Source organism: Sphaerodactylus townsendi, linkage group LG03, assembly GCF_021028975.2.
Source record: "Sphaerodactylus townsendi isolate TG3544 linkage group LG03, MPM_Stown_v2.3, whole genome shotgun sequence".
In the NCBI taxonomy this organism is placed as follows: domain Eukaryota; kingdom Metazoa; phylum Chordata; class Lepidosauria; order Squamata; family Sphaerodactylidae; genus Sphaerodactylus; species Sphaerodactylus townsendi.
In genome coordinates this window covers 106,784,040-106,797,754 of record NC_059427.1, presented here as the reverse complement: position 1 = coordinate 106,797,754, position 13,715 = coordinate 106,784,040, and the positions used below count along the sequence as shown (strand labels likewise).

The following is a 13,715-nucleotide window of genomic DNA, read 5'->3' as shown; positions in this document are numbered from 1 at the left end:
TATACCGTGTTTTCATTGGATCATGTGCGGAAGGGGTCTAAGAAAAGCACTACGTTGTTATATTCTACCAAGTCAGTATCTCTTCACCAGCTAATCACTCCCTCAGACTTCCTTGAACTTCAATAAATAAATAACAGACAGACAGACAGACAGACAGACAGACAGACAGACAGACAGACATTACCAGGCCCACCAATATCTCGCTAATCTTGTATTTTTTATAATTCAGAGTAGCCATTATCATTATTTTATTAGTTTGTAGTATCTCTAGACTATCAGCTGTTATAATCTTCAATAGCTAAACAGGAATTGGAATCTCTGTATGTAATGTTTTGCATTAAATTTGTGTAATTATTTCAAAATTATTTCCTGTGCATATTTTTGAAACGTTTTATTCCACCTTTTTTTAGAGAAGAAAACAGCATGTGAAATTTCATAATTTTCCTTTTCAGGAGAATATGTTGTGATGACTACCTATTTCCACTTGAAAAGAAAAATAGGATACTTTGTAATTCAGACATACCTGCCATGCATTATGACTGTGATTTTATCACAAGTTTCTTTTTGGCTCAATAGAGAATCTGTTCCCGCAAGGACTGTGTTTGGTAAGTGCCCTAACTTAACCAAATTATTCATCATTCAAAAGGTTAGTGGACACTGAATTACATATATTATAGAAGTTTCTTCATTGACTAAAGATAGAAAGCTTATCTCAAAGTCAGAGCTCTGTCAGCTCTAACTTGCAGGAGTTAGTGACATCACAACAGGTCAGTTGGTGTTTGCAAAAACTATTTATTAGAAGAGCATATTTACTTCAGAATTGACCTGGTTTCTGGAATTCCAATGATATTTTGATGAACTGGCAACCTTAGGGTTGTGGGGGCAGGATCTCTGCATTTGCACATTAAGTTTTATATATAATGTACAATCTCGAGCAAAGGATGTACACAAAGCACAGTGTACACAAAAGAGGATGTTGAACAAAACAATCACAGACCTACAGCAACAACAAACCAGTGGTGGGATTCAAATAATTTAACAACTGATTCTGGTGGTGGGATTCAAATAATTTAACAACTGGTTGTTTACAAGCACCATTTTAACAACTGGTTCTGCTGAAATGGTGTGAACCCGCTGAATCCCACCACTGACAACAACCAATGTCCCATATCAACAATAAGTCATCTTTGGGCGAATTCCCACTGCCTCCTTAGCACGGTTTCGGGCCACTTACTAACACGGTTTCATCGACGTCCTCCCCATGACTTCTGTGGCAGCAACCGTTTCTGATGCTCGTTCGCCCTGTTAATCCGCATTCTGGCAGAACCTGGATGCAAGTGGTTCAGGCCCCATTATCACAGTTTACGGCTGTTCCGAGGGGAGGAACAAGGTTTGGAACCTGGAGTTGTTCCCCGCCCCAGAGCGTGACGTGCATTTCGCGCAGCCAATCAGATTGATTTGACCCTTGCGCAGTCTACTTCCGAGTTGATGGAACGATCACGTTTCTGAGCATGTGCAATACAAGTAAATGGTCGCCTGGTAACCGATTTAACAGTAAAACTTTCAGAAAATAGTTGCTTTACTGTAAATGACAAGTATTCATAGTGGTTGCACTTCAGCGTTCGCACAGGTTTTTTAATGGGTAAAAATGGGTAGTGTTTCTGAAGTGGCTAACAGGTCCCGCCCAACTGAACACCGACCAATCTGATTAGGGCAATGAAGCGCGATCACATGGCTGTGGGGATTGCAATGATGCCTGCACCCGGGAGTGTCTGCTGTGTGCTCGCTGTGGTGGGGAGGGAGAAACTGCGATGAGGAGAACACGGATTCACAAGGAACAGGTTTGGATCCGCTTGCAATTTCAAGTGGGGATTCGCCCTTTCTTAAAACAAAATGGCTGATGTTGCTTTGATCCCTTCGCAGCAGATCCGTAACAGGAAACTGTTTGAATTAATTATACTCTTACTGAAATCTGTGATAAGATTCCAAGTAACATTGTGATTATTCAGCACGTAGCATAAAATTAGGGGTTCTTAGAGACAAAGGATTGTGAGCAGAGCTCAGTTAGTACAATATCTCTTTCCTGACTGCTACTTCCTGCTGAAGCCCAGTCCACTCTTTGAAATGTTCCTGAAGTATAGGAGGCTGTCAACTCAGCAACAGTATGAAACATGGGAGAGGTAAATGGGCATTACGAGATGAGAATAGGCACAAAAAGCAACAACCCTGTTCCTGCCATGCGTGAACAAGTTCTTGCAAGTGAAAGAAACCTGTGATTTTAACCTATTTAGTTCATGTACTTCACATCTAAATGTCTACTTGTAGGTCCACAGACTCCATGCAAAGGGATCATTCTCTTCCTCCTATTCATGATCTGCTCTTGGCAAATATGCAATAGCTCATGTAAAGCACAACTCAGTTGCATCAAGTTAGGAGAAAGTGGAATGGTTGAAGTTTGGTTTCACACTTGTATTAGTACCTTGACAGATAATCTTAACAACTGCTGCCTCAGCACAGCTGCTCAGTAGGGGATGAACACAAACCAGCTCATTTGATTAGCCTTTTAAGAAGTCTTATAATTTTTCTTAAATCATGACAATTATTTCCAGTCTTTTATTCTCTGTGTTTTACAAATATTCAGTTTTACAGCCCAGACCTGAGAGCTGCTACAGTGTTAGTAGCAGTCAGCTGGCAATATCAATATTCTGCAAGGGAAAAAAACCCAACATGTGCCCCCCCCCCCAGGCAGGGTGCAAATTGCATAGTGAACATGCCAGAGTCCACATAGCCATTGTAACAGCCAGTAACCACACACAAATGCAGCCACTCACTGCCTCTGGATTTAGCCCATGTCCCTTGGTGCCAGTCCCCTCCCAGAGCTCTAGACAGGGGGAAAGATTGCACAACTTCAATTTTAACAGAGGCACATGGTCCAAGTGTCGTTCCCCCCCCCCCACATAGTTCACATGAGAAAAATGCTCATGCAACAGACAGGATGTGACCTGTCCACAGTAGGGGTCTGACTCTCATCAAAACTGGGATGTCTGAAGCTGACCTTTTGCCACAGGAACCGCAGGGAAAGTATCCCATGTTGCCCACCTTATCATCTGAGCTATGGGGTGTCCTGGCTTAAGTTGAGGTAGTGTGGGAGGGCAGAGCCCATTATTAGGTGCAGAGGAGGAGTTTTGGCCATCCAGTGCAGAGGAGTATAATTGTTTGCAGCAATAGTCAGGTGGGATTGCCTCTCGGAAGGGCAATTTGCTTTTCAGTTGTGTGGATGCTTGTGAAATATGTTTCAGTTTTCAGTGGCATAACTTGCATAGGTGCTTGTGAAATTTGTTTCAGTTTTCAGTGGCATAACATATTTCTGGGGAGCCTACCCAGGCTGGGGTGACTTAGGGAGCCAACTAGCTCCAGGCATGCCTGTGAGCCTGTTCCTTACTCTGCTAGCAGTTACTATGACAGTGTTGCTGTGACTGGGATCTGTGGCATTGCCATGCTGACAACAAGCATGGCATAGCTAGCATAGCACCAGTAGAGCACTGTGGCACTTTATCTCCAAGATATGCTGGTATAGCATCTGGACAGATCCCTGGGTACTTTTGTCCCAACTCAGGATTGCATTGTTAGCAACTCTGTAAAAGGGGTGGTGGTGAGGAACTCTCCAATATATTTAATGACTGTAATGCTGTAGAATCAGACCAGGAGTAAGCAAAATTTAGGGACTTAGATGGCAATCATGCACATGGTTATAGAACGTAAACTCCCCTGAATTCAATAGGATCTAACATTCTAATTGTGAAAGTCTGCCAGCCAATTTTCCTATGAAAATTATATACAAATTGTATGAAAATTATACACAAAAATAAAGTGAGACTGTAGAATAGGGATGACTGAAAGTTGAATGCTTTGAATATTCCCCCACCCATCCCCACTTAAAAATAAATAATACATAATGCAGATAATGGGAGATATTTCTGATTTTTGTGTGTTCTGTGGAAATATACTGTAGATTCAGTACAAGAAATAGCTGCAGTTGTCAAGGTAACTGGTGAATATGTGATTTAACGCAACGGTAAGCAATGCAACACAGATGCAGACCTCTCGCTCTCAGTAAAAGCTCCATGGCTAGTTAAAAGAAAATTGTTCAGTGCAGGTGTGGGACTGCTGTACTCAGAATGCAAAGTCTATTACCACAGTGGCATCATTTTTCCTGATTTAATCGACATTTGTAACTAATCTTCATGTGTAGGGAGAGCTGCTCAAAAATGTTCCTGTAAGAATGTGTGGTGGGATTCAGGAAAAAACAAACAAAGAGGAATAAAATTGAAAAGTGCCATACATTTAATTTTCAAATATTATGATGGTTAAAAACATGCATTCAACTTTTAATTTATATGGTAAGATGACTGGAATACAGCAGAATTGACTGAAGACACTTAAGTGCTCAAAACAGGAAATCCAAGTGGTGCCATCCCGGTGGGTAACAAAAAATTGTAATAACCTTAAGCATTGAGAACATTAATTGTTCAATGGTGCCAATTCAGGTGGGCTTTGTCACTTTGTCTAATGCCAACAGCATTCAATGGCTTTTCCATTCCAATTTCCTCCAATTGTAAACTTGGTTGCATGTCCTGTAATCAGTGCTTATTGATGGTAAAAATATTTTATAGAAATATCATAAAGAGATATTTGTCTAGGATTTCACCTTACCCCAGCCACAGGCCGGGCTCAGGATGGCGTACAACAATGTTTTCAAATGGCAATCCCCATGCACTAAACTGCTTTTGAAGTGTTTTAGAAGCATATTAAACATATAAGGATTGTTTTAGGAGCATATTAAAATATTACATGGGGATCTTCTGTTGAAAGTTAAAAATAAAACTACCTTAGAGTATGCTAAGGGGTTCCCTTCTATTCTGGATGATTAGTTTTTGAAAATCCTGCATTCTAATATAAGGTACAATGCATTTAGAAAATGAATCTGGAAAAATCACTCATCTAATTTCTAATTACAGCAGCCTACAGAATAAATGATAGTGTTTGCGTACATTAAAAGGAGATTTAATGACTTTGAAATATTCTTGCTTTTCAGGAGTGACAACTGTACTAACAATGACTACTTTGAGCATCAGTGCACGAAATTCCCTTCCCAAGGTGGCCTATGCCACAGCGATGGATTGGTTTATAGCTGTGTGTTATGCATTCGTCTTCTCTGCATTGATTGAATTTGCAACAGTCAACTACTTCACAAAGAGAGGTTATGCATGGGATGGCAAGAGTGTTGTTCCAGAAAAGGTAACAACAGTATTAATATAATATAATAATATATAATAATATATTTAGCATGTGCCATGAGTGAACCACAATCCCATTCAGTAAAAGCACTAACATTTTCACTGATCCTAAACCTTATTCAGAAATAAGGCAGACAGTGTCCAAATGGCTTTCCTAAATCAAAACTTAGTTGGGCTGTTTATTTATTTACTTCACTTTTAAACTACTTTTCTTCCCAAGACTCAAGCTGAATTGCAAAGCAGGACTACGTGATAAAGACTGTGATCTTAAGAACACTTTCCTGGGAGTTAGCCCTATTGATACAATTGAGCAGTCCTGTTTAGGATTACTCCCAGTTTAGAATTCCTCCCAAAGTATTACATTTTTCTCTAGGAAGCCCACCAGCTGTTTGCATCCTGGCAAATAGCCACTGACAAACTACATGCATGTTTCAAGACTCCTCTTAAAACCACTGAAACTAGAGACCATCTCTACTTCTTGTAAATGTCAATTACATAAGTATTATGCTTTATATAAAGAAGCACTATTTGCTGTTTATCCTTAATTTGCTCATCAATTTTACTTGGTGAGCTCTAGTATTATAAAAGAGACAGAAAGTGTTTTGCTCATCATTTTCTCCATGTCATGCATAAACAAGTCCCTGTCTGCAAAAAAAAAAATTAAGATAACATTTTAAAAATCCAAAATGCATTTCACTGTGTCTCCCTTCCCTTTGTGTACAGTGGCAGCTGATGCATTCAGAGGTCAATGCTATCTTTTAACCTGTAGGCAAAGGGTAAATCATACTTTCCTTACACGCTGTTTCTGACAAGCTTCAGAACTTCCTTGTCAGCAAATATAAGATCTTACTGGTGTGCCACTACCTGAACTGGAAAATCCCCGATTTGACTGGCATGGCATCTAGGTGAAAGTGTTTTTAATGCCTGAATGCAACCAGTCGGTGCTTGCACATAAGCTTATATGAAGCCTTTGCAGACACCAGAGTATTGCTGAAACAGTCTCCTGCAACTTTATATCAGGTTTCTGGGGAATAGCTACTTACTGAGCTGGAGTAATTTCTGATTAACAGAATGGCAACTGACAAGGAATATGGATAAACTTTATCCTCTATAGGTTTAAAAGAGAAACGTTAGGAAGAAATAAATGAGTTAGAATGAAAACAAATCTCAGAAAGTGGTAACTCCTGCTGATAGTGAACAAGCGAAAGAACTCCTGCTCTTGAATGATTTTTGATCACACTCTGTGGATGGATTAACTGTACTTATCCCACTCATTTGGTGGAAATAGTCTGCAGTTGTTATGCCCAGAAGCTTCTGAAGGATTTCTTTTCTCCAGTCTTCCATTCTTTTCCATGCCCTTAACAAATAACAAAGTGGTCATTATTCAATGGGATTTATTTGAAGAGAGGAACAAAAAAATATGAAACACCAGAAACCATGAAACATCCTAAGAAAACAAATAACGGAAAGCTGTAAAAAGTCATTTTAGAGTTTAATTCTGCAATTCTGCAGGGGAAATTTCCACAATTGTGCATAAGCCTCCAAAGATGTGCCTGTTGAACAGAGACACATTTTGTAAGTGCTTGTAATGTAGCACTTGTGACTAAAATAGTTATGGATCCCTAAAACTACTGCTGCTACAGATCAAAATTATTGTTACACAGATTACTCGTGCAGGCTGCTGTCATATGTCCCTGATGATTTTCCTTTCCATACTTTACTGCAGAGGTCTTCAAACTATGGCCCTCCAGATGTTCAGGAACTACAATTCCCATCAGCCTCTGCCAGCATGGCCAAGTAGCAGGGCTGATGGGAATTGTAGTTCCTGAACATCTGGAGGGCCGTAGTTTGAAGACCCCTGCTTTACTGTGTCATTCAGCAGGCACAAAGTCAATTGCAATGGTATCACTCAGCCAGGTCCTCTCAAAGTTTGTTCAGTTATCTGGCCTTTCACTTACCCTTTTGGAAACATGGCTAATCATTCAGTACCCCAAAAGTAAACATTGAATAAAATTGTTTAAAGAGATTTCCATACATTGCATCATCTGTGAATCCATTTTGTGCCTTTTGTTTAGATTGCACCCAAGGCATCTGCCCCTATTGCCTCATCCTTATTAATCTACTGATTTAAGTACCATAGGCAAGAAGGTACCCACCCATCCTACTGGACCTTCTAGATTGCAGCTCATCCCATTCCAAAGAGCTGAGACAATCTACAATTTAACAAATATTTTGTGACTTTAACAAAGTCCACATATCTCTGTTAGCTCAACACTGACTCTTCCATTCCCTGCTAAAACCTGCCCAGTGAATCTTGGGTCTGGAAAAGTTGAGGACCACTGCTTTACTTATCAATGATAAGCTGGTCTTCTAAAAGGCCTTCACTGAGGTTGTATGTGTAAGGTATGCCCTAATATTGAGAGAAAACACTCATCCAAAGCGTCCTCTGCACACTAGGCTAGCCATGGAATCTATGTGCTGCTGTGGTGTGCACAAACACATCCAGGCTTCAATTAGTTTGAAGACTGTGGTATCATTTTGAAGACTGTCGCTCATTATGCTGAGTTGGAGGCTGCACTGCCTTGCCATCATCTTCAGTTTGGGGGATGGTTTGCCAGAGTTTCTCATGAAATGCTTCAGATCCTTGTTTTTTGTGCAAAGGACATTATTATTATTGTTATTATTAAAGGAAGTTATGTATACATTAGTGTACCCAAGATAGAGCTCTGAGAGACATTCAGTTCACACAAAAAATTGATATGCAATAAGTAAGTTATTTCATGGATTAAATGTTGAGTTCCTATAGAGATACCTTTTTGAATGTTTACTGTAAGCATCCTTATTATGATGGCTGGATAGGTGAAGGTTTAAAATACAAATGGTAAAATACTGGAATGTCTCTAATTCATGGCATTCATCTGAAAAGTGTGAAGCAAATTAATCTTGTTTTGTTGACTATCAATCAACAATACTTATTATGTCTATAGCACTTGTCAAAGTTTTATCATTTTTATTCAGTTTAAAATTTTAGTGATAGCACATATCATTACGTAGAGCATCAGTAGCTAACATTTTTCATACCTGAAACCTACAGCCTGTGGGACCAGTTGAGTATGGAGACCATGACAATATATATTTAACATGAGAGTCATGAGATGGAAAAAAAAAAGGAGCCAGAATTATGAGTTCATTGATTTCAAGGCCAGGATGATAGGAAGCTGAGCAAAAGAGCTACAGAGAGGAAATACAAGCCAAGTTTCATAATGGGAAATAAGTCATGGAAATAAGTCAAAGCTTACCTCACAGTCCTACTGTTTTTCTCAGTACGGCTTCAAAGATAAGCTTTCTATTCAGCAGGTTATTCCAAAAGGCAAAAAAGAGCAGCTCTGTAGGGGCTCATGACCAAGCAGGCGGGTCTCCTGATAATTGTTTCAATCCATTGACTGAAGACTGAAGTAGAATGTAAATTTATTATATTTTCGTGGCTTGTTTTTGGCATTCAGTGGCTGATTTCTTGCTGGAATGCCAGTGGGTAATAGACCAAAGCTAACATTGAGTATTCCAGAGCATGGCTGTAGTAATACTTTTCATACCTGATGTCTAATATTTTCCCTCATCCCCAAAGTGTATCAATACAAAGGATTTCAGTTTGCACTGCTGGGGAAAGATGTCTGCCTGAGACATTGGGTTAACTGCTGCTAGGCAAGATAGACAATTTTGTGCTACATGGATTTACTCATATTATTATTATTATTATTTATTAAACTTGCTATACCGCCCTATCCCCGGAGGGCTCATGTGGAAAGAGTGATTTCCCCCCTTCCTCAATGGCTTCATTGGAAGGAAGCACCAAATATTTATGTTGGAATCAGACTAAATGTGACGTCATTATGGTTCTCTTGCATTTTAAAGTAAATGGTCACAAGGTGAGGAAAGATGAGTATCTGCAATGTTTTGCCATTGTCCAAATACAAATTACTTCACCTTACCAATACCCTTGAAGTATAAGTCCTTATATGTTTACCCTGAAAGACATGGGCAGGATATGATTTATATTGTGAAAATAGCATAGGGGAAATAATGTAACTACCCTCCACAGTGCTAAGGTTCCGATCTGATCAATCCTCCCATCCCCCCTTTATTTCTAAAGCAGATCTGTTCACAGATCTTCTATTTCTGTCCACTGAAATGCATTGTGCTTCGCTGACAAATTTGGCACGAAAGCTTGTGCGTTTGTGTGTGTGTATAGATACACAAATGTGTATATGTGTGCGTATATGTATATCTGTGCATGTATTTTAACTGGAAAAAATTATATATATTCCTAGTGATGAAAACATAACCCCAATATAGCACCAGGTTTATACACAATTGCAACAGATATGCAAAAGAACAGTGGAAAAACAGTGGAAAAAGGGATATTGTGAACCTCATAATCAATCCTTGTTGTTTGAGTGATGGCCAGGATATTGGCAAAGTATTAGAGTACATGTGAGCTGCTGACTCTAATCTGCTGACCTGGAGTTGTTTCCCCTGCTCTTCTACAAGAAGCCCGCTATGACCTTGTATTAGTCCCAGGAGTAGGGAACCTGCTACTTTCCAGATGTACCATTAGAGAACTACAATTCATCAAGCTCTTCTGTCAGCATGGCCAATTGGCCATGCTGGTAGGGGCTGATGGGAATTGTAGTTCCTGAACATCTGGAGAGCCGCAGGTTCCCTACCCCTGGGCTAGTCACAGTTCTCTTCTCAGCCCAATCTACCTTACAAGGTGCCTGCCATGGGGAGAGGAAGGGAAGGAGAGTGTACACTGCTTTGAGACTCCTTACAGGAGAGAAAAGGAGGCTGTAAAAACCTAATCTTCTTCTTCATAAACCTTAATAAACATATTTGTGTTCTATAAGTCACAGAATATTTCAGTTAAGTATTATGACTGCAGTGTTTATAAAATTTAACATACACTGAAAAAATGAGTTCCATTAAAATCTCTCTTTTTTAATTTCTAGCCAAAGAAAATAAAGGATCCTCTTATTATGAAAAATAATTCATTTACAGCACCAGCAACAGCCACAAGCTTCACCCCTAATATTGCAAGGGACCCTGGACTGGCAACCATTGCTAAAAGTGCAACAATAGAGCCAAAAGAAGTCAAAGGAGAAACAAAACCTCCAGAACCCAAGAAAACATTTAATAGTGTCAGCAAAATTGATCGACTATCAAGAATAGCCTTCCCGTTGCTTTTTGGAATTTTTAATTTAGTGTACTGGGCTACTTATTTAAATAGAGAGCCTCGGCTTCAAGACGAAACCCCCCCTCACTAACCCTGCTAACCATATCGTTTGTTCCTTCTCTTTTGCACTGGGGATTGCTTTTTTGGTTTTAAACACACAGCAGTTCCCATTTACTTCATTGCCTCTGTCTTAAAGAAATGGAGATTTCCTTATTTTATAAAGTAAAAGTATATAATATATATAAATATAAATATTATATATATATAGATAGGTAGATAAAATAGAAAAGATATTAAAAATGTACTCTAGGGCTGTAACAATGTGATGTAGACACCAGATTCTGAACCGCAACCCTGAATGAGAGGTAAATGTAAGAAATCTAAACCACATGTAGATAGCCTATTGCTGAATGTTCCCATAAGAGATGTTGTACATGTCAGAAGAGAAATATTTTTATGCAAAATGATAGAAGGTAAAAGAGTCTTTATATATGTTCATGTTGCACATACAGTATTGTACTTTCCATTTTTGGAGTGCTGCTTATTTTAAATTCTTTTATAAGATATACATCTTTCCAAAGTGGTGGATTCCAGAAAATACAAATATTTTTCCAAGCTTTCTTTTTACCTAAATTCCCAACCACCAGTTTTAAAATATATAATGTTATTTACTTACAAGAAAAATTACTTATGAATGGTACAGGTAATCACAGAATAGCACATTAGATTAAAGATAACAAATGCTTTAATATGCTCTCTCAACAAAACCTTATTTTAAGCATCAGATTGTCATGTGATTTGGTAACATTCAGTCAATTGCAGAATTCAGTGCAGAGCTCAAATTCCTTAAAATGATAGGTAAAGTGACATTTGGATGATTTGGAAAGGATATGTTGTTTTTATTCTGGGAAGGAAGAAAACCTACAATGTTTTGCAAGCTCTAGATATGTTGAATGTATTGTTTTATAAAATGGTACATTAAAAGCTTTCACTTTGAAATATATGGTTAGCTGAGAAACAAAAACAAACTATTATTTCAATATCTGTAAATATACAGCATGAGATTGTACATTTTAAAAACTTTTTTTATGTTCTTAAACAATTGTTTAGGGTTCACCTCATGAAGCTCTGAATATGTTGTTATACTTTTAAAAAGAAATATATTTAGAGCTTGCATTAAAAAAAGTCAGTGCCACTTGAATGAAAATGAATAGGCAAAAAAGGAGAAGATAAAGACGAGAGCTTGGAATATATTCCATTTGTAAAGTGGCTATGTGTACAGTAGCTTGCAGTTTGAAACTATCATCCAGTGTCTACCATAGGCTTATGACTGGAATGCTCAGGTAATGCGTGAATACAAAAATATGGAATTATATTTGGTAGGCAAACGGTAAAATATTTAAGACAAAAATCATCTGTATATTATTGCTATATTTGCTGATACATAACTGTTAACAATAAGTGATGTAATATATGTAGCATTACATACAGAAAAACACACACAAAAGAATGTACAGGAAAATAAATTTTATTGAGTAAACTTATTACATTTCATTTTTACTGTAGCAATATATTTGTAGGAACAATATGTAAGGGCTTTAAATACAAGATGTCCATTTTGCAAGTTATTAGTAATCCCTACAAACACTTCTGGTCAGTTTCATTTTTCTGAGAAGTTATTTAAAACAACAATAATCCAATTTCAGAAAGGGATATTTCCAAAATGTTGGCGAGATGGTTAGATTTTGGGGAGCATTAACACAGTGGTTCAGAATCCATTACACATGGTAGTGAATACATTTAAAAAAAAAACAATGTGACATGGACCTTCAATTGAAATAGCTAATAAGATAGTTCATTTGATATCTATACATGTTACAGACAATGTTTTATATACTCTTTCTCAGTAAATCAAGAGGTTGCTGCTCACTTAGTATCTACAAACTGAACTCGTTAACCTTTTTTCTTTAGAAGACTTTTTTTAAAAACAAATTAATGCTTCGTTGTCTACCATCTAGTCCTGTCTAAACTTGATGAGCTAATTTGATTGGAGCTTATTAAAGAGGATGTGTAATCTTCTGGTATTATGTGTAGATATATGTATAGAAAAAAAATAAAATACAACTCTTTAACTTCGGTATTTGTTTATCTTGTTATTTTTGGCGTTTTAATCTAGTGTGTTCATAAAGGGCATTTTACCTTCCTAATTATCCATTTTGCTCCTTTTTGGTCTGCATTTTGCACATTAGATGTGAATATTACTTAACTAGTCTGCTTTTTTGCTATGCAATGACTGCATTATGTCATCTCTTAGTTTGTTAGTCTATGTGAATAGTATACTGTATAAACCTGATTGCACAGTTTATCAAAGACAAGGTATTCTCTATGTAGCTTTTTTACAGTGCTTTGCTAAACCATGTAATAATAGTAAGTCTTCCTTGAAATTAATGATACACTCTTATAGAGGACAGTTTCTGTTTACTCCTGGGATAATTAAAAAAAGATGACATTGAATGTTTATTGCACCTCCGTGCAGTGATGTGGCAATAAAACCTAAATCTATAACAGAGGTTGTTTATGGCAGACGCATGTAATGCTTTACAGAGTTTAGCAAAAGCTCATTATTTTATGTCAAACTGTAATTCTATTATACTAATAAAGTTAAAAAAATGACAAATAACAGAAGTGAATGTTTTACTTGGTTTATTTTATTTTCAAGCATGGCTTGTTTTAAGGTCTTTTTGATAAATGACAAGTCAGACTAAAGTCCCTTTTGCTGTGTTCTAGGACCTGAGGAATTTGATTTTCTGCAGAGTATTTAAGATGCAAGAAGCCAGAATTGATTGTATGATTTTACATACTGTTTTGTTTTAAAATATTATTTTTATTTTCTTTCGTTTATAACCCACAGTATCCTATTGATACCTTGAGATAGTCCATTATAAATACAGGAAAGCCAGCAAGATAAAATCCCCAATGGAAATATGATCTATTCTTTGAAAAAAACTGATTCATATTTCCCCTGAGGGCTTAATCCAATTGCAGGAAACAATAAAGACTATTCACAAGTTATAATCAGGAAGAGAGAAAATGTGTTCAATTTAATTGACCAGACATTTATGCATATGCAGAGTAATTTGTGAAGAATGTATTTGCAATCAGTATCACACATTTACCAGGGATCCCAG

At 37.5% G+C, this 13,715-nt stretch overlaps 1 protein-coding gene across 2 annotated transcripts in view; it reads left to right on the top strand.

The window, feature by feature from the left end:
* GABRA1 (gamma-aminobutyric acid type A receptor subunit alpha1) overlaps positions 1 to 13,207 on the top strand; it is a 46,055-nt gene extending 32,848 nt beyond the window's left edge. For both annotated transcript variants that reach the window (XM_048488573.1, XM_048488575.1), the window contains exons 8-10: positions 453 to 605; positions 5,096 to 5,298; positions 10,304 to 13,207. In XM_048488573.1, coding sequence (XP_048344530.1) covers positions 453 to 605; positions 5,096 to 5,298; positions 10,304 to 10,618 — 671 coding nt within the window. In that variant the 3' untranslated portion in view covers positions 10,619 to 13,207. The remainder of the gene's footprint in view (positions 1 to 452; positions 606 to 5,095; positions 5,299 to 10,303) is intronic.
* The last annotated feature ends 508 nt before the right edge of the window (positions 13,208 to 13,715 follow it).